This window comes from Papio anubis, chromosome 5 (assembly GCF_008728515.1).
Source record: "Papio anubis isolate 15944 chromosome 5, Panubis1.0, whole genome shotgun sequence".
NCBI lineage: Eukaryota > Metazoa > Chordata > Mammalia > Primates > Cercopithecidae > Papio > Papio anubis.
The window spans coordinates 69,435,132-69,456,939 of NC_044980.1; the positions used below are offsets into that span (position 1 = coordinate 69,435,132).

At 39.9% G+C, this 21,808-nt stretch overlaps 1 protein-coding gene across 4 annotated transcripts in view; it reads left to right on the plus strand.

Moving 5' to 3' along the window:
- IQGAP2 (IQ motif containing GTPase activating protein 2) overlaps nucleotides 1-21,808 on the plus strand; it is a 311,257-nt gene that overhangs the window by 50,260 nt on the left and 239,189 nt on the right. For all 4 annotated transcript variants that reach the window (XM_031666244.1, XM_031666249.1, XM_031666245.1 and 1 more), the window contains exon 2: nucleotides 11,916-12,015. In XM_031666244.1, coding sequence (XP_031522104.1) covers nucleotides 11,916-12,015 — 100 coding nt within the window. The remainder of the gene's footprint in view (nucleotides 1-11,915; nucleotides 12,016-21,808) is intronic.

A 21,808-nucleotide genomic window follows, 5' to 3' on the forward strand; every position in this document is an offset into this window, starting at 1 on the left:
TAGTTAGAGACTTTGCCATATACCAAAAGAAACACATTCTGTTGTTGCATTTATTGGTTTTAATTACAAGTCAGTTAGGATGCATTTTAGGGTTCTGTATCTCCATAATTCTGTGCCAGCACTTTGCACCTAGTGGACCATTAGTACCATTACTTTTCCATCCCTGCCTAGCTTCATAATTGTGGACACTTCTGCTGCACAAATGCTGGCAGGGCTCTCATGACTTAATTCTGAAATGGTATTTTAGTGGCTGATACACAGAGGAGATTTGGCTATCTCCTCTGGTCTGCAGCTGACATGTGGCGTGAGGGAATTTACATACAGTACCATGGTCCAGTTCCCAGCCAAGAATTAAATGCCTGGAGGAGATCAGCTATTTAAATCTGAAGCAGAACAGCATGAATTATATTTAAGGTAGTTGCTGTTCTGGCTCTTGTATAAAGTTATTTCAGCTCTGGGCTAAAGAATCATAATATCAGAAAACCTTCATGTCCGTTGTAGTTTATAAGAACATCTTTTCTAAACTGGGACCATTTACTTTCTGAGAGCAGTGATACTGCATGTTAGAACAAAAAGCACACAGCAAGCCAAAACCAAAATGTTTGCAGCTTTGTTGCCCTACTGCGGTAAATTCTTTCCCATGAGAGTGCTGTTCTCTGTGTATTTTATACACTTTCCAAGTAGTTTACACAATCATGGGTTGTATACATTCTCTGCAGCCTGCAAACTTGATGTGAGCCTCACCCACACTTGCCAACCCAACTCCCTTCCCACATCAGCCATTCCATTTCCTCCTACTGCTTTCTGTGCTGTTGACCTAAAAGAATAAAAATGTTTGCACTAATATAATCGGGTACCTCCAAAACACAAAGGTCAGTGAAAACTAAACAAAAACCAAGAATAGTTTTAAATACATGCCAACCCTATAGAGCAATCTATTAGCTCTAGGACCTTGAGTAAAGCACTTAACCCATTTGAGTCTTAGTTATGTGGAGGTAATAATACTTGTCCCATCTATCAGATGAGAGCTGTTCTAGTCATGAGAGAGAATTTATGTGGTAGCACTTTGTAAATATATACGACTTCTATGAAACTGAAGAGCTCGGCATGTTTGGTTCAAGTCTTGCTGCTTGCTGTTGGCACCATATGCAGTGTTTTATGGCTTCTCATGAGCCTAGTCTCCTTACGAACCCTAAATGTGTGGACCCGAGCTGATTTTCATGTCCTACTTAAACGAGAGAAGCTTCTTGCTAATGAGAACTAGCCTAGGTGGCTTTAGTCCAGAATCTAATCACATTGAAATATATTCTTGATTCATGACTGTATTGTCAACATATATCCATTTGCATAGTATGATCCACTTGAGAGCTGAGTTTTTGGCAATATTTTTTAAATTGTCCTGAATCGTGTGTTAATTCGCACTCACTAACAAACAGCATATGCTTGCATTAATAGTACCCATCTGTTCAACATCATAGCCTTCTAATTGAGTCTGTTGTATTAAACTTCTCTTCCAAATATAAGTTTTGACTTAAAGTCAGCTCCTTAATATATCCCTGGAACAGTGAGATACCTTTATGTTTTGTTCCCTTAATTGTACAAGCTTGTCTTTATGTAAATTGGCATATTGGGGTGACTTTCTGGTGCCCAACCATGTCCTGTTTCCACCTCCACCATCTGAAGTCACAAAGTGAGCTGGCTGCTACTTGTTGACTTCCTTTTACTTCCCCCGTATCGTGCTTCTCTTCTTCTTGTTCCTTCTATTGCCAGTCCCGCCCATGCAAAGCATCACCATGTTTTTCTTTCTTCTTCTAATTTGGATTTCATGTCACACAGGCTTGCTGCAGCCTTCTCATCACTGTCCAGGTTAGGTTTCCTTCCATTCATTCTCTTTCACTCATGTCTTACCCAACCTGTTTTCTCCCATTAGCCTGTCACACCCAAGCTATCTCTTTAGGCTGTTGGGCCTTCTAATAAGATATCATGGCATTAGTCATCTTCTGACCACCTCCTCTCTGCTGCCTTTGCACTTCTGTGATTTTTAAAAATATGGTAAAACTGACTAAATATTCATTGTACATTTTGAATGACCATGATCCTTTTCTAGAAGTTCAGATAGATCAGTTAGATGCATGAAAGTCATCCTTTACAGTGGACCTGGTATTAATGCTTATTCCTCATTATTTATTTATTTATTTTTTTCTGTAACAGAACATTAAAACAAATTTAAGCCAGACACAGTGGCTCACGCCTGTAATCTTAGCACTTTGGGAGGCCAAGGCAGGCAGACCACTTGCAGCCAGGAGTTCAAAACCAGCCTGGTGAACACAATGAAACCCCGTCTCTACTAAAAATACAAAATAATTAGATGAATGTGGTGATGTGTGCCCGTAACCCCAGCTACTCGAGAGGCTGAGGCACGAGAATTGCTTGAACTTGGGAGGTGGAGGTTGCGGTGAGCCAAGATCACACCACTGCATTCCAGCCTGGGCAACAGAGTGAGACTGTCTTAAAAAAAGAAAAAACAAATTTCATCTATTGTTATTTCTGATATAGATATAGTAAAGTAATACAGGTAAATGGTATAGAGTATTTGGAAAATGTGTAAGAATCAAAAAAAATAAAAAGAACACATCTGACCTCAAGTGATCCACCTGCCTCAGCCTCCCAAAGTGCTGGGATTATAGGCGTGAGCCACCGCTCCCAGCCCTTGTTTTTTCTTTTGATCTTATTACAACCCTAGCATTCCTCATGGTCTAATTTGTCAATATTGAATATTAATTTTTTTTCTTTTGCTGGACTATATTTGAGATTTTTGGATCTCTGAGAAAAAAAGCCTGTAATTTTACTTTGTATACTTTCAAGATGGTAACATTAATTTTATATGGTTGTTTTTTGGGGGTTTTTTTTTGTTTTTTTTTGAGACGGAGTCTCGCTCTGTCACCCAGGCTGGAGTGCAGTGGCATGATCTCGGCTCACTGCAAGCTCCGCATCCTGGGTTGACGTCCTTCTCCTGCCTCAGCCTCCCGAGTAGCTGGGACTACAGGTGCCCGCCACCACGCCCGGCTAACTTTTTTGTATTTTTAGTAGAGATGGGGTTTCACTGTGTTAGCCAGGATGGTCTCAATCTTCTGACCTCGTGATCCACCTGCCTCGGCCTCCCAAAGTGCTGGGATTACAGGAGTGAGCCACTGCGCCCGGCCAATTTTATATAGTTTTCAGGGAAAAACAAATTCACACAAATCTATCTGCTGATTAACAAGATATCTATAATAATAGCGACACCCTCAGAAAAGCCTAATGGCTGCTGATGTCATCAAGCATTTACATGCAGGGAGACAGTGGCACTTCAGTTTAGTAGAAAGATCATGAACTTTGGAACCAGTTGTTTTGAAAACCAATTCTGCCATTTACCTGTTTTTATGATCTTAGAATTACCAAAGACTAAACTCTCTGAGTTTGTTTCCCATTCGAAAAATGTATTTTCCAATCAATTCCTATCTTTTTTTTTTGTTTTTGAGATGGAGTCTGGCTCTGTAGCCCAGGCTGGAGTGCAGTGGTGCAATCTTGGCTCACTGCAACTTCCGCCTCCCAGGTCCCAGTTAAGAAATTCTCCTGCCTCAGCCTCCTGAGTAGCTGGGATTACAGGCACACGCCACCATGCCCAGCTAATTTTTATATTTTTAGTTGAAACAGGGTTTCACCATGTTGGTCAGGCTGGTCTTGAACTCCTGATCTCGTGATCTACCCACCTCAGCCTTCCAAAGTGCTGGGATTACAGGCATGAGCCACCGCACCCAGCCTTCAATTCCTATCTTAAAGAGGAATGCAGGGACTAAGAAGTAATATATGCAAAATATGTGATGTAGTAAGTGCACATTAAGTATTAATCCTTTCTGTCTGTGTTTTTTTTTTTAACACATCATAAAGAGCTTACATTGATTAGAAGAATAAGTCATGTGCTGTATAATATACAGAAAAAAACCCACTTGTAGCTAAGAGATTGTTTTGTTTTCTTGCATGTACTGTTGAGTCATGTGTGATCTAATTTTTCATTTTTCCTAATAGTCAAGGGAAAATTAGGCCAAGCCTCACTGTTCTCTTGTCTTCTAAAGCCTCCAACTTTGTAGGAATATCCTCTGCTATTGTACTGTTTGGGGTGGTTTTTGTGAGGATAGGGACAGGGGACTGTTGTTATAAGACCTGCTAACTCGGCTGAACAGTTGTAAAATATTATTATTCCTATGGGGTATTAAAGTTTATGTAAATATCTGGGTCTTTAAACTATTAATTATCTATAGAGAATAGGGAGAATTACTTTAGGATTGGTTCTAAATAACTTGGGACATTTTGCCCTGACCAACAGTTCAAGCATAAAAGGTTCATACCAAGTCCTAGGGAGTTGAGTTTCTTTCCCTTCTTCTAAATATAGTAGAAGCTTATCCAAACTAAAGATTTTTAAATTACCTTCTGTTGTTGGAGTTAAATTTTTAAGATTGGCCTTGGAAACCTGACACTTCATTCATTCTTACTGAGATCTGTGGGGGGATGGGAGGACAGAGTATATAGGAGCAGGCAGTGGACAAATGGAATTTTCTCTGTGCCTACTTGGTAATAAGTAGAGGTTTGGTTTCCAAACTGTGTCTTGAAATTGTAGTTGTTCAAAAAATTCCAAATCTAGGAATCATTGCCTATAATTCTTCCAAATTAAGCAGAGTTCTAGATACACCCCACCCACAAACCCAGTCTGCAGACCAGCCCTCTGTATATGGGCCTTAACATCTCCATAGGCTACTTTGGGTTTCTAGATAATGAAAAAAGAAATTAGATATTCTTATTCAGATTTACACAGCGGACCAAATGAATTTTCCTCTTGTGTGAAATTTATAAATAATTCATCTATTCTGGAAAGACGTTCTGGATGTGGAGACCCAGGTTTGGTTTAAAAACAAATGAACAGCCTGGTGCAGTGGCTCACGCCTGTAATCCCAGCACTTTGGGAGGCTGAGGTGGGTGGATAACCTGAGGTCAGGAGTTTGAGACCTGCCTGGCTAACTTGGTGAAACCCCGTCTCTATGAAAAATACAAAAAAAATTTTAACCTGGCATGGTGGCGCATGCCTGTAGTCCCAGCTACTTGAGAGGCTGAGTCACGAGAATCGCTTGAACCCAGGAGGCAGAGCTTGCAGTGAGCCAAGATCGTGCTACTGCACTCCAGCCTGGGCAACAAGAGTGAGACTCTGTCTCAAAAAAAAAAAAAAAAAGAACAAACAAAAAAACCAACAAGTGTTAAGTAGATGTTTATAAGTATGAAAAAAGTTTGAGGACTTTTGTATGAAAGTGGGATTCAGGAACCCTCTTTCATGTGTAGATCCTGATGCCATGTACATTGAAAGCATATTTGCAGAAAAGGATAAATTATTTTCATAAAGCCTAAACTCTCTCTCCATTTTCCTGTATAATTATGACAAGCTTCTTAACTATGCCAGGCCCTAGTGACCTCACTGCAACAAAGAGGGTATTGGCAGCCAATCAGGAACTCTAACTCTTGTTGGTAAACTTGTCTTGTCACTGTTAGTTACCCTCATTTCTCCACCTGGGAAATTCTTCTAATGCTAAACTTGAAGATTTGGAGCTTTGTCTTTTGATGGTAGGTGGCCATAGTCGCTTACAGCCTTGTCTAACCTGAATATCCTCTGAAGTTGTGTATTGATTTATAACTTTGGAAGGTTCTTAGACATGTGTCATGGGGGAACAGTTCCAAGGATGATGTGGAAGGCCGGCTTTCCATAAAGTTCCCCTGCCCTTAGTATCTTGTGTGACTATTATGAGAGCAGCAAACTTCGTAGGACTAAACTTGGAAGGACACAGCATCTCTGCCTTAAAGCACAAAGTTGAGCACACCATTCAGCAGCCTTTACTGAGCACCTATTATTTCCTTTGCCCTTGGTAGAGATATAGAAATGGATTAGACTCGAGGGCCTGTTCTCCATGTCTCCTAATTTTAGTAACTTGATGAAGCCATGTTTTTAACATGGGGGTGGCAGTCTCTCTCATCGTTTCAGATTCTTCAGAGTGCCTGTGAATATGTATGGGGTTACTAACAACTTCGGCCTAGGGTTTGCCTATTTTTCAAAAGAAAATTCAGTTCAGGGAAGTTTGATTATGTGGTCCTTTAAAGCTTAAGATTAAGCAGCTGTGAAATACTTTTGGAAGCTGGTATGAAGCTGGAATATACCACAGGTCAAATTTACAGAGTGTATCAGCTTACTTGAAATCTTAGACTTTAGGTTCTCTCATCTTTATGTTCCATTCTCCCATTCCCACCCCAGTTTTAGTGTCTTGGAATCAATTCTCTTCCTTCTAGTGTGTTATTTGATGTACAAATGCCATCTCTGATAACTATTCTTTACGTTGTGAGAGGGGGCAGATATCCTTTTAGGTATTTTCTTCCAGACAAAAGCAGTTCCCAACTCTCAGAAGATGGAATCAACCCAAATGTCCATCAGTGACAGACTGGATTAAGAAAAATGCACATATACACCATGAATACGCAGGCAGCCATAAAAAGGATGAGGTGGTCCTTTGTAGGGACATGGATGCAGCTGGAAACCATCATTCCTCAGCAAACTATCACAAGAACAGAAACCAAACACCCCAGATGTTCTCACTCATAGTAAACTGAACAAGGAGACTTGGACTCCTGAAGGGAAACATCACACCGCCCATTGGGGAGGGGTGGGGGAGGGATTGCATTGGGAGTTATACCTGATGTAAAATGGATTTGTGCTGATGGGTGCTGGATTTAGCTGATGGGTGCAGCACAATTGGGAATACAAGTATACATATGTAAACCATCAAGTAAGTACCTGGAACAAAGTAACAATAATAATAAATAAATAAAAATAACAGAAAAAAAAAAAGATGGTTCAATGAACAATTGAAATGAATTATATACTCGAGGATACTTAGGATTCTTTGTAGAAATTTTGAACCACATAGAATAACAATGTATGTTTATAACGCTAAGGCTGGGCACCATGGCTCACTCCTGTAATCCCAGCACATTGGGAGGCTTAAGCTGGAGGACTGAGCTCAGGGGTTGGTTCAAGGCCAGCGTGAGTAACATAGTGAGACCTTGTCTCTACTGAAAATAAATAAAGGTTAAATTTTTTAAAATACAAAATAAAATGCTAAATTGTGAGTCCACCCTCCCCTCCCCTCCCCTTCCCTTCCCCCCTCCCCTCCCCTTCTCTCTCTCTCTCTTTCTTTCTTTCTTTCTTTTTTTCTTTCTTTCTTTCCTTCCTGCCTTCCTTCTTTCTTCCTTTCCTTTCCTTTCCTTTCCTTTTCTTTTCTTTCTTTTCTTTCTTTATTTTTTGAGACAGGGTCTTGCTTTGTCACCCAGGCTGGAATACAGTGGTGCAATCACAGTTTGCTGCAGCCTCCACTTCATGGGCTCAGGTAATCCTGCCTCAGCCCTCCGAGTAGCTGGGACTATAGGCTTGCACCACCACACTCAGTCAATTTTTTGTATTTTTTGTAGAGATGGGGCTTCACCGTGTTGCCCATGCTAGTCTCAAACTCCTGAGCTCAAGGAATTCACTTGCCTTGGCCTCCCAAAGTGCTGGGAGCTACCCCAGCCGGGCATATTTCTATGAATTGATAATTCCTGGTTTTCTGCTTTTCCTTAAAGAGAAATACCCTAAATAATATTCTATTATAGAACAGATTCTGAGCCCTGGTTCTGGGGACTCTTGCCAACCCTCCCTTCAATAGATCCCTCAAATCTGAGCATTTTGTAATTTTGCCAAACTTTCAATTGTTTAATAAAAACTTTAAGAGACCTTTTGAGTCATATTCATCACTTTGTGTTCCATCTCCATAACAAACTGGCACCAAGCAGCCACTCAAATATTTGTTGAACAAATGAATGAATTTTATTTAATACAAAGTGTATGCTGGCCTTGGTGTCTCTGTGTGAAGGTAGCAGGTAAAGAATGGGGGAAATTAAACAGTGACCATGTCAACTCCCTATTGAATGAGGTAGATTTTGGGCTATTTTTACATTGGATTTTGTATGTATTCTTTGGGAAATGGACTCCTAAAGGACCCTTTCATCTCTATACTTCTATTTCAAAATACTCTCTAACAACTTGTTTTCATTCTGCTCCTTGAATCTGTGAATAAGCCTTATTGTATAATTTCCATAGAATGCAATTGCTTTGAACTGTCATCTGATGCTATAAGTGGTATTTTGTGAGTTACTAATACATCAGAAATCTGTGTTCTTCACAATGTCCTCATGTTTTTTGTGATTCAAGCAGCAAGTAAAGATGAACTGTGGAGGTTGCAGTTAATCAAGTTACTTTAAAATGGAAAGAATTTTGAAGCCACTTAAATGACCTGTTTCTTGGGCTTGGCAGTGACAAGTCCCTTCCTGGGCTCACTTAGATTTAGCAGCAGGAGGTACTGGGCAAAGAATAAGAGCTGCAATGTTGACAGACCTTAGTTCCTGGCTCTACCATTGACCCAGCAAATAACCATGGGCAGTCTCTTTCCCTTCCTTGACTTTGGTTTCCTCATTTATAGGAAAGAGATAATGCCTATCTTGCAGGGTGATCATGAGAACCACAGAACCACACAGTAACATATAGAAACATCCTTTATAGGCAGTAAAGCCACGTCTGAAGTGAATTATTTTATTAGCTCCATGATGGATCTTTAAATGACAGTGTTATTATCCATGCCAGTCATTCTTATCAGAAGTCCACTACTTAGTAAATATTGAGTAATGCAGAAATATTTGCAGGCAGTCTCTGTGGCCCAGAAGGAGCTGCTTTTGCTGTTAAGATTTTCTCAAACTCCTAACCTTCTTAGACTTACAGTTTGACAGTAGATTATGAAAGGTATTCTCTCCCACTCAAGGAAGGTGAGACCGAAGTGTGTGTAGTTAGAAAGTCAGTGGGCCTGGCAGAAGGTCAGAAGGCAAGGAATGGATATGTATAAGGAAGTCCCAATGAGGGTATACATTTTTTATACTTATTACCCTGTGTCTGGTGCTTTGACTCACATGTGGCACATAGAACCTAAGAATTGAACATTAGTTGAGTAAAGTCCACAGAATGGTGCTATCTTTGCTGCATTAATGATCATACTCTTATCGAGTGTAAATAATCAAATAGAATTACCCCACAGAGATATTTTGGAGCCCTTTTGGAGCCTTTTGGAGCCTTTCCTGATAAGATATTTTATTTGTTCATCATATATTTTTACAGAGCATGCAGCCTGTGCTGGGAGGTATGCTGGGCACCATGAGGACACAAATATGTCTTCTAGGAGTTTACTGTTAACTAAAGTGGGATAGGAGGGCATTTTGAGCTGAGACAATCAGGAAGACTTTGGGAAGAAAAGGGCCCACTGGGTCAAGCCTGGAAGATAGGTAGGATCCTACTAGATGGGGTCAATATGTTGCAATTGCAATTTAAAGCTTTGTGGGTGTGTATTTTAATTCACACATTAAGTAAAATCTCTTATTTGGACAGGGTGATAGCAGAGTTTGGGAGCCCCTTAGGAACTGTCCTGGGCTTTTGCAATCTTGCATGGTTTGTGGAGACAGTTGTGGACAGAGGCTGAGGGACCGGGTTCTGCTGGGGCTTCTGTCTCCTGCTCAGGGGTTGGTTGAGGCTGGAAGGGTGCAGCAGCGTAAGAAAGATGGGGAGAGCACCGCCTTTTTAATGTGACCCCAGTGCCTATTATTCCAAGTTGGGGATGGTATGACGAGCACAGGGGCTCCCACTAGGAATTTTATTTTGGATCCAAGCCTTAGTGTTTCTGGAGTACTATAAAATGAAAACATCCTGTCAGAAATGGGAAAGTCTTTAAGCTGACATTAAAAAGAGAAACTGGGAATCATGAGGTATCTTGGGGATTAACTGTTCAGAACAGTAGAGATGGAGGATTAGGTGATGGTATGTGAGTGTGGCAGGTATCATTTAAGAAAACACAGGAAAAGAAAATTATAAATTTTTTTTGAGACGGAGTCTCATACTGTCACCTAGACGAGTGCAGTGGTGCTATCTCAGCTCACTGCAACCTCCGCCTCCTGGGCTGAAGCGGTTCTCCTACCTGAGCCTTCTGAGTAACTGGGATTACAGGGTGGGCACCACCATGCCTGGTTAATTTTTGTATTTTTAGTAGAGATGGGGTTTTACCATGTTGCGCAGGCTGGTCTCAAACTCCTGACTCAGGTGATCTACCTGCCTCGACCTCCCACAATACTGGGATTATAGGTGTGAGCCACCATGCCTGGCCTAAAAATTATAATTTTTAAAGTCTATTCATTATGCAGTAATGATGAGCTCACTTAGTGAGGATTCCCTGGAAGCTAGTTTTTCTGTACACGTAGAGTGCTATCTATGTGCAAGGAGCCCTGACAAATTCGAAGGAGACATGAAGATGATCAAAACCTTCCTCTAAGGATCCCCTAGTTTGGAGAGACAGACAGACTGATGTATAGTGGGGGGCTTTTCTGATGAGTAATGTAATAAAAATGTGAATTAAAGTGCCAAAGAGAGCCAATGGGTTTAGATTCAGAGGTCCATGGAATTTTGCCTGAGATGATGTGAAAGCCACCACCTGCAGAAGGTGGGAGAATGGCTTTCCAGGCAAAGAGAAGGGTAGAGTAGAAGCACTCAGTGTTGGAGGGAGTGGTGTGGTCCTGGAACACGGAGCTGCCTGGGAGTGGTGGCTAACGTGTGGGCTTCCTGGATAGGGGGAGATACAAAGTGTTCTAGAACCTTGTTCTGTAGGAAATAGGGGAGCCATCAAAAGTTTTGAGAGGGGGAGTAATAAGGAAGACGCTTCTGTTGGCCATGGGGAGAATGAGTGGAAGATGGGTAGTGGTTGAGTGACTAGACCTGTTCTGAGAGTTTATGGGAGAGACATTAAGACCTGGACTCTCTCAGTGGAGGTGCAGAGGAAGATTGAGAGCTTCGGTACTTTTCAGAAATGTGAGAGATCATTTTTAAAGTTTAGATTGGACTGAGTTTATTAAAGAAAAAGAAAATGTTTTTGACAGATGTCAATCTTTGTTGACACATGTTGGTATCAGTGCTGTGGGGTGAGGTCTCCATGTTCAAGGAATGGAGCCACAATGGAAAATTGGGAGTGGTAGGAAGGGGGATGGGGACAAGGATGAGGACATTCATGGAAACTTCTGCCCCTTTGCACACTTCTTTTTTTTTTTTTCCTGAGACTGAGTCTAACTCTATTGCCCAGGCTGGAGTACAGTGGCGCAATCTTGGCTCACTGCAACCTCCACCTCCCAGGTTCAAGCAATTCTCCTGATTCTCCTGCCTCAGCCTCTCAAGTAGCTGAGACTACAGGCACCCGCCACCACACCTGGCTAGTTTTTTGTATTTTTAGTAGAGACGGGGTTTCACCGTGTTAGCCAGGATGGTCTCAATCTCCTGACCTCATGATCCACCCGCCTCAGCCTCCCAAAGTGCTGGGATTACAGGCGTGAGCCACCGCACCTGGCCTTGATTCACTTGTTAGAAATAATACTGTAAAAATACAAAAAACTAGCCAAGTATGGTGGCATGTGCCTGTAGTCCCAGCTACTCGGGAGGCTGAGGTGAGAAGATTGCTTGAGCCCAGGAGGCTGAAGTTGCAATAAGTCATGATGGCACCACTGCAATCCAGCCTGGGTGACAGTGCCAGTTCCTGTCTCAAAAAAATAAAAATAAGAAAGGAAAAGAAATAATATTGTAAAATCCCAAGGCAAATCTCTCTCTCTCTTTGCCTGATGTTTCAATACTCCTGTCTCTGAATGTTCAGCTGCATATGAGTTTTTTCTGGTTGATTGTCTCTGAAGACTGCCTTTGTAAATCACATGTTGTTATCCTCTATTTCTAGCTATTGTGGACGATGAAAGGCTCTCTGCAGAGGAGATGGATGAGAGGAGGCGGCAGAACATTGCTTATGAATATCTGTGCCACTTAGAGGAAGCCAAAAGGTAAGATCCAGACTTAGTCTATTTGTGCACCATCTCTTGGAGATAAGCTTTGTGATAAGGGCATGGGATTTGATGACCAGAGGGTTCTGAAATGGGCCAGCAATTCTAAAGAGCTGTCATAGTTGGAGATGGCCAGGGAGAGAGTCTTGCCTGCACTCAGTGATTTAGATTTGGCCAAACCTCCCGTGCCAGGAGACCAGTGGGCTAGGGGTGACCCCTCCACACTCTGCTCTAACCCTGAGTCACAGCTGGGTGTACATCACACTCCTATGCATATGCTACATAGTTCTAATAACTCATTTGCAGTCTTGTTGGCAGCAGGATAATGGGAGAAGAAGCATCTGTTTCTTGCAAATGGTTGGGCAGGGTTGAGAAAAAGTTGATGCCACAGCCAAAGTTGAAGCACTTTGGCTTAAAGTTAAAGCACTATTCCTTTCGCTTCCTCAGAGCCTCCCGGGAAATCACTGGGCCAACCGTAGATGGTTTCAAATTCTTCATCTCACTGGCTTGAATGTAGAGGAGCAACAATGACTTAAATCAACTTCGTTTTTCCCCAGAGCTTCCTTGGGTCTTTTCCCCACTCCCAGCCCAATGATGATAAATGCCCAGCAGGACAGTGGCATATCAGACTGAAGTCCATCAGTCCCTAAGTAGGTTTATGACAGCAATCTCCTCTTTAAACCATGGGTGTGTGGCCACTTAGGGTATGTTGTCTCTAAAATCACATTGACTCTTTTAGACTTTTTAGATTAAATAAATGTTGCATTCTCCAAGGAGAAAGTGAAGATAAAGAGTCCTAAGTGCAAATACTTTCCGCATGAGAGGAATCAGAGAACTTTGTCCTTTGTGGGGTGAATACTACAGAGTTCATATGCCATGAGTTAGGGTTTGATTGAATGCTTTATGCCTTGATGGAGCAACGGTATTGTTCCCTGGACAAAGATATGTTCCAGCCCTCTTAGCTATATAGAAATAAATACTTGGTTAAATGGTCTCTGGTGTTAATTATCTCTGATCACTGATAAATGGCTATCTACAGAACTAGAATGATGAGGTTTTTGATCAGTATTTTGCAGAACATTTGGTGACACATGCCCTAATTTGACATCAAAATTGCTTTCAGGGGGTTTCTCAGAGTTGTTTAATATTTTAATAGTGTCACATAACTTTCTTTAGGCTCTAAAAACCAAGTTTTAAAGATTGTTTAACATGTCTGTGAAGTCTACAGTTAGGTTGCAGGATGCTAGCGATTCACTATCAGTCTAAGATCGTTAAAAACATGCTTTTAGTCAAGTTGTTGCAAAAAAGTTAGATAAGGAGATTAATTCATAGGCATTGAGAAGAAGTGGTCTCAACCACTCCTGAGGCTAAGGTGGGAGGATCGCTTGAGCCTAGGAGGTGGAGGTTGAAGTGAGCTGAGATCGGGCTGCTGCATTCCAGCCTGGGTGGCAAAGTGAGATGCTGACTTAAAAAAAAAAAAAAAGAGACAGAGAGAGAAAGAAAAGAAAAAAAAGTATATACTTTCAGTGAATAAGTTCAAGGAGATGGTAGAAAAACTTACTTTTCTATTGATACTCACTCTATGTTCTGTTTTTGCTTCCTATTTTTAACAAGTGGGAAGGGGTGTCATGTAGAGGAAAATGATATGTGATTGGGAGTTGGTTTACCTAACTTCCTGGTCCCAGCTCCACCACTTACACAAGCAGTTTGACTTTCCACAGACCATTTAACCTGTGGGAAGTTCAATTTGTCCCTCTGTAAATGAGACAATAAAGATGATGTTACTTATTGCCCTACTTATTCATGGATTCAAGGATTTTTTAAAAATCATTTAAAGAAGGTGAAAGTATTCTGTAACCTATAGTGCCAGTCAGGTTTCTGATGATAACATAAGCAAAGTTTTCTCCTCAGTATATTGAAATGTATAAATGTAGCTTGAAAGCTTGTCACCTTCTCTAGTATTTTTGAAATTCTGTAGTTGAATTTTGTTCAGAAAGTCAGCATAAGAATTATTTCAGATTCTTTGAGGAAAACTTTCCTTGGAATAGTTTCATGAAAATAATTATCAAAATGTACAATTTTTCCTCTAAGATGGCTTTTCATAAATTTATTTGATAAGAGCATATTAGATGTAGTATATATTTGTGAATTATTAAGACACCAATAGTTTTTTTCTTTTTTTTTTTTTTTCTGAGATGGAGTCTCACTCTGTCGCCCAGGCTAGAGTGCAGTGGCGGGATCTCAGCTCACTGCAACCTTCGCCTCCTGGGTTCAAGTGATTCTCCTTCCTCAGCCTTCCAAGTAGCTGGGATTACAGGTGCCCACCACAACACCTGGCTAATTTTTGTATTTTTAGTAGAGGTGGGGTTTCACCATGTTGGCCAGGCTGGTCTTGAACTCCTGACCTCAAGTGATCTGCCCACCTTGGCCTCCCGCAGTGCTGGAATGACAGGCTTGAGCCACTGCGCCTGGCCAAGACACAAATACTTTGAAAGAAGCTGATTTTTTGTCATTGATTATATAAAAATTTGTGGCTACTACTAGACATATAGTTGTGCTGATTTAAGAAAGCATAGTGTACAGAAAACTCATGGTCTTGAACACAAGAAATATAGGAAAGGGTGAATTCGTCTTGCTTGAAAAGATTATTTGAGAGAATTTATTGCATGATTCTTTTAAAGTATTAGTACCTTTGGAATTTGTAATATTGGGTTTATTATAATGCACATATGTGTGTTCACGTGAGTGGAGTTGGCTTAGAATATTGAGTTTCTACTAAATTGTATGCTTGTACTGTATATATTCATCTAGGAAGTGTTTCTTGTGATTTCAGTTGAAATGACTTTATTGCATTTTGATTAAAAATGTATTGCTTCTGTCTTTGCACCTGTTTTTCTTTCTGGAGGTGAGAATTGGAAGGTATCTAGTTTGTATATCCTGTAACTTAGGATTTTTACAAATTGAGAATTACAATATTCCAGTATATCTTCAATTTTGGTTTTATTAATTTCAAAATTCTATAATAAATCAGGCCATTTAAAAGTTCTTTATTCAGAGGGGGCATCACTACCAACATTACAGAAATACAAAGGATTATAAAGGAATACTGTAAACAATTACATGTCAATGAAAACTTAGAAGAAACTGACAAATTCCTAGAAAGACAAACTACTAAAAGTGACTCAATAGGAGATTTAAAAATCTGAAAAAAACTAACATAAAAAAACAGAATGAGACTTATAATAAGTGAAGAGACTGACTTAGAAATCAGAAAACTTCCCACAAACCCAGATAACTTCACAATAGAATTCTGCCAAATGTTTAAAGAAGAATTAATAGCAGCCCTTGCAAACTCTTCCAAAAAATACGAAAAGAGAAAACATTTTCCAGTTCATTCTTCTGAGGCCTGCATTACCATAATACCAAAACCAGATAGTCATCTCAAGAAAACTAAAGACCAATATCTCTTATGAATACAAATGCAAAAATCCTTAACGAAATACTAGCAAATCAAATCCAGCAACATCTAAAATATGTTTAATGCCATCAAGTGAGATTTATCCTAGGAAGCAAGCTTGATTTAAGACCTGAAAATCAATATCATATACCATATTAATGGAAGAAAGGACAGAAGCCACAGTGTCATCTCAATATATGCAGGAGACGCATTTGATAAAATCCAGCCCCCTTTCTTGACTTAAAACATTCAACAAACTAGGAATAGAAGAGAATTTCAACCTGATAAAGGACATCTATGAAAAACCTACAGGTAACACCATACTCAATGGTGAAATACAGGAATAAGGATGTTTTCTCTTACCACTTCTGTTCAACATTGTACTGGAGATTTTAGCCAGGCAGTTAGGCAATAAAAATAAACAGAAGGCATCCAGATTAGAAAGGAAGATGTGAAACTATTTCTAAGGGATGTTATCTGGTTTATAGAAAATCCACAGGAATCTACTAAAAAACAGAACAGAAGAAAACACTAAAGAAACCCCACCAGAATGAGTCCATCATGGTTGTAGGATACTAGGGGAATGTGTAAAAGTTGCATTTCTTGACACTAGCAATAAGCAATCTGAAAATGAAATTAAGAAAGCAATTCAATATATGATAGCATTAAAAACAATAAAATTCTTAGGAATAAAATTAACAAAAGAAGTACAAGACTTGAACACTGAAAAGTACAACACATTGAAAATTTTAAAACTCTTAAATAGAAGGAAAGACATCTCATGTTCATGGATTGGAAAACAGCATTAAGAAAACAACGGTCCCAAATTGTTATAGATTCAATGCAGTTTCTAGAAAAATCCCAGCTGCCTTCTTTGTTTTAATGGAGAAATTGAAAAGCTGATTCTAAAATTTATATGGTAGCCAGGCCTGGTGGCTCATGCTTATCTTCCAGCACTTTGGGAGGCTGAGATGGGAGGATTGCTTGAGGCCAGGAGTTTGAGACCAGCCTAGGTAATGTAGCGAAACCCTGTCTCTGCAAAAAAAAAAAAAAAAAAAAAAAAAAAATTAATTAACTAGATGCGTGGCGTGCACCAGTAGACCTAGCTACTCTGGAGGCTGAGGCATGAAGATCACTCAGGAGGCTGAGGATGCAGTGAGTTATGATCACACCCCTGCACTCCAGCCTGGGTGACAGAGCAAGACCTTGTCTCAAAAACAAGAACAAAAATAAGGTTTATATGGAAATGCAAGGAATGTGGAATAGTCAAAAGCATCTTGAAAAAGAAATGCAAAATTGGAGGACTCATTTTTCAATTTCAAAACGTACTTACAAAGCCACAGTAATTAAGATAGTGTGGTACTGGCATAAGGATATACATATAGATCAATAGAGTAGATTTGAGAGTCTAGAAATAAACCCTAACACTTCTGGTAAACTGATTTTCATCAGCAGAATAAAGGCAATTCACTGGGAGTGGGAGAAGATACCCTTTTCAACAAAGGATTCTGAGACTACTGAATGTCTACATACAAAAAATGAATTTGGACCTCTGCCTTACACCATATACAAACATTTTCTTAAAATGGATTATTAACCTAAATGTGAGAGCTGCAACTGTAAATCTCTGTAGAAGAAAACAGGAGTAAATCTTTGTAACCTTGGATGTTAGGCATTGGTTTCTGAGCTGTGACACCAAAGCACAAACAATAAAAGAAAAACAGATAAAGTAGACATCATAAAAACTGAAACCTTTTTTGATTCAAGAGATACCATCAAGAAAGTGGAAAGACAATCATGTATCTGTTAAAGGTTATATGTATTCAGAATATATAAAGGGTTCTTAATCGGGTGAGGTGGCTCACACCTGTAATCCCAGCACTTTGAAAGGCAAAGTCCAGCAGATCACTTGAGCCCAGGAGATCGAGACCAGCCTGGACAACATGGTGAAACCCCATCTCTACAAAAAAAATAGAAAAATAAGCTGGATGTGGTGGCACATGCCTGTAGTCCCAGCTACTCTGGAGGTTGAGGTGGGAGAATTGCTTGAGCCTGGAAGATGGAGGTTGCAGTGAGCTGAGATCACACTGCACTCTACTCTAGCCTCGGTGACAGAGCAAGACTGTCTCAAAAAAAAAAAAAAAGGCACTCTTAAATTCTACATAAAGAGTCAATAACCTAATTTTAAAACGGACAAAAGTTCTGAATAGACATTTCTCCAAAGAAGATACACAAGTGATCAATAAGCATATGACAAAGTAATCAACATCGTTAATCATTAGGGAAATATAAATCAAAACCAAGATGAGATGTTACTTCATACCCATCAGGGTGGCTATAATCAAAGATGAATGATAACAAATCATAGAGAAATTGAAACTCATACATTGCTGGACATATTGTAAAATGGTGCAGCTACTTTAGAAAATAGTCTGGCAACTCTTTAAAAAATTAAACATAGAATTACCATATGACCCAGCAATTCTCCCGGGTATATACGTATGAAAATTGAAAATCTATGCCCATACAAAAATTTGTACTCAAATGTTCAAATAATCATTATTTATAACGACAAAAAGCAGAAACAATTCAAATGTCTACACACTGATAAATGGTGATGTATCCATACAATGACATATTTTTCAGCTATAAAAAAGAATGACGTACTGATACATACTACAACATGATGAACCTTAAAAACATGTTGAGTGAAAGAAGCTAGACACAAAAGGCCACCTATTATATGAAATGTCCAGAATAGACAAATCCATAGAGACAAAGTAGATTCGTGATTGCCAGGGCGTAGGGGAAGAAGAGAAATGCTGGGTAACTGCTGCTGGGTATGGGATATCATTTTGGGCTGATAAAAATATTCTAAAATTGATTGTGGTGATGGTTCCACAACTCTAAGTATACTAAGAACCACTGGGTTGTACACTTTAAAGGGGAGAATTGTCTGGTATATAAGTTGTATCTTAATAAAGCTATTTATTAAAGATAATTTCCTTACACTGGCTTGGAGAGGTCCTTAGGAAGCTGTTAAATAAGATCAGTTGGTATTAGCAGATACATTGCATACAGAAGGTACCCCTAAGATACACGAGGTGTCTAAATACTGTGTGTGTTTTACAGATATTTATTGAGCATCCTCTGTGTGTAAACAAGGAGGGTTGTTTTGGGAGATGGAGTTCAGACAACGAATAATGCTGCTCTCAGAAAAGCTCGCCATTTGGTTGAACTTTTAACTCAAGAGGTTAAAGTTATTTTTTCCTTCAATTATGTTTGCTCTGTTAATCTCTCTGTGTATGTGTATCATATCCATATCCAGCCATCATCCTCCTAAACTGCTCTCGTATGTTCACCATTCTATCCCACCACTGCTAGCCCACCGAAGGATTCCAGCATGTCTTGTGAGACTACTGTAGTAGCCTTTAACTGGTTTCTTCATGTGTCTCTGGCCTCTTTCAGTCCATTTTCTGTCTTAGTCAGATAAATCTTTTCAAAACTCTGAGCATACTCCTTTACAGGGCCTCATAGGCTCTGCATAGTCCTGTTCAGCCTCTTTAGTTTTACATTGCGCCACACTGCTCTGTGCTTCAACCACATTGATCTATTTTACTTCCCTGTTCCCTCCTGTACAGGACCTTGCCATGTGCTGTTCCCTTTTCATATTCCTCTTTATCTAGTCAGACTTACTTCCTCTTCATATTGCAGCTCACTTTTTGAGGGAATCCTTTTCTGAATTCCACATCCAGGTCAAACTCACCGATTAGAAGGCCTTTTGACATCATATCTATTGCATGTTTGAATGAATAACGTAACGCCCAGTGTTGGATCAGTATCATTTGCTACTAATGAGGTTTGATTATGCTGTTTTCTGTACATTTTGGATGCTAGAGGTAACAAGGAGGATATGAATCAGACTCATGGTAGACAGCTGGACTGCCAGCCTAGAGGTAATCTTTGTTTCACTGGAAAATCCTATATTGCAGTTAGATGAATGCAAGTACTTCCTGACAGGTTTGTGACCCAGTAGGTTATGAAGTTGGGAATTCCAGACAACTTAATAAGCCATGATACCACAGTGAACTAGAAAATATCCAGAAAGGCATATAGAGTATTGCTTAGTGAATGAATGAAGAAAGAGGACTCAAAAAATGAATTTTTTTTTGTTTTTTTTTTTGAGACTGAGTGTCACTCTGTTGCTCAGGCTGGAATGCAGTGCAGTGGCAAGATCTCGGCTCACCGTAACCTCCACCTCCTAGATTCAAACGATTATTTCTCCTTCCTCAGCCTCCCAAGTAGCTGGGATTACAGGAGTATGCCACCATGCCCAGCTAATTTTTATATTTTTGTAGAGATGGGGTCTCGCTATGTTGGCCAGGCTGGTCTCGAACTCTTGGCCTCAAGTGGTCCGCCCGCATCGGCCTCCCAAAATGCTGGGATTTCAGGTGTGAGCCACCACTCCTGGCCTCAAAAAACTAATATTGATGACGATGAATGAAATATTAAACAGACTTATTTTTAGGACCAAAAAGAAGTAATTTGGCTCTTTACCGAAATTACGCTACAGACTGAAATTCACCCTACAGACTGAAGAAATTCAAACTAATATTGATGACAATGAATGAAATATTAAACAGGCTTATTTTTAGGACCAAAAAGAAGTAATTTGGCTCTTTACTGAAATTACCCTACAGACTGAAATTCACCCTACAGACTGAAGGATTCAGATGTGGAGAGCAAATCAATTCTGTTGGGAGGCAAAGGATGTCTTGTATGTGTATTAGTTACCTATGACTGCATAACAAGTTATTCTAAAACTTAACAGCTTAAAACAATAAACATTTATCTTGGAATTTTTGAGGGTCAGAAATCTGTCATTGCCTAACTGGGTCCTCTGGTTTTGGGTCTCTCACAAAGCTGCAGTCATCTCACGGTTCATGTGGGGCACACACACTTCCAAGCCACCCAGTGACACTGGCAGGATTCAGTTTCTGACAGGTTTTTGGACTGGAGAGATCTCAGTTCCTTGCTGCTGTTGCCCAGAGTCTTCCCTCAGTTGCTCACCACTTGGAACCTCTTACACATGGAAACTTACACATGGCAACTGGCTTCCATCAGAGTAGGCAATTGACAGAAGAAGATGGAAGCTACAGTCTTTTTGCAACCTATTCTCAGCAGTGACATCCATCATTTTTGCTGCATCCTATTCATTAGAATCGAGTTACTAAGTCAAGGCCATGCTCATGGGGAAGAGTTTTCCACAGGGGATGAATTCAGAGGGATGGGGATGACTGGGAACCACCTTAGAAACTGCCTTGCAGAGTGTCTTCATAGGCTTTTGAAATTGACCCCAGAAAGGGAATTTGAGGATAAAATTATTTTTGTTACTATTAGAAACTCAATCAGAAATTGAATCCTTCCTGATCTGAATGCTTATGGTTCTAAGCTTATTGCTGCCTTGATTGTTTTTTGTTGGTTTGTTTTTTTGTCTTTAATTTTAAGGGTCTTGCTGTGTTGCCAGGCTGGATTCAAACTCCTGGGCTCAAACAATCCTCCAGCTTCAGCCTCCCAAGTAGCTGAGGCTACAGGTGCTTGCCACCGCGCCTGGCAACTGCCTTGATTTTTTTGAATTGTGAGCTGTTTTAAACTAAGCCTTTTCATTTCTCTGTCATTTAAAATAATGCTAAATGGACTTTTTAGGTTTCCTTTTCAAGTAGGCCCTCAAAGCTAACTTTATAGCTTTTTTGCTGTGGGGCTTTTGCTGAAATGAGACTGTGCAGACAGGTCTGCTACTAATATGGGCTTTGAAAGGTCCTCTCTGATGCCAGAAATCCCACTATTTAAATTAAATTAAAGGAGTAACTTTTCCAAAAGAATTAGGACTGCTGAGTAGATTTTATATTAATCTGCCTAAAATTTGTTCAAATAATGAAAATGAATCTGTTTTATGAAATTCAGTCTTTTAGTGTTTAGGACAACTATGCAAAAATGTAAGATGGAGAATTCTTTTTGGATAAACTCTAGGTTGAGGAACTTAATCCAATCGGAGCTATTGTAAAGGTCAGAAAACAGGAGAGGGAATCTTGGCAAGGAATGGAGATGGAGTTTGCAAATTGCAGCTTGAGCAAATAGTTATGAATCGGGCTGCTATTGTGTCTCCCAAGGAAAGTTCCTGTAGTATTCCTTTTTTAAGGAAAGAAAATGCACAGAAATCTTTTGCTGTGCTTCCTTTTTCTGCCCTACCTCTGGAAATAAACTAACCAAAAAGAAAAAAAAAAAAACAAAGAAATAAAAAAAAAACCCTCCCCTTGGTGATAGGCTTGTTTAGAA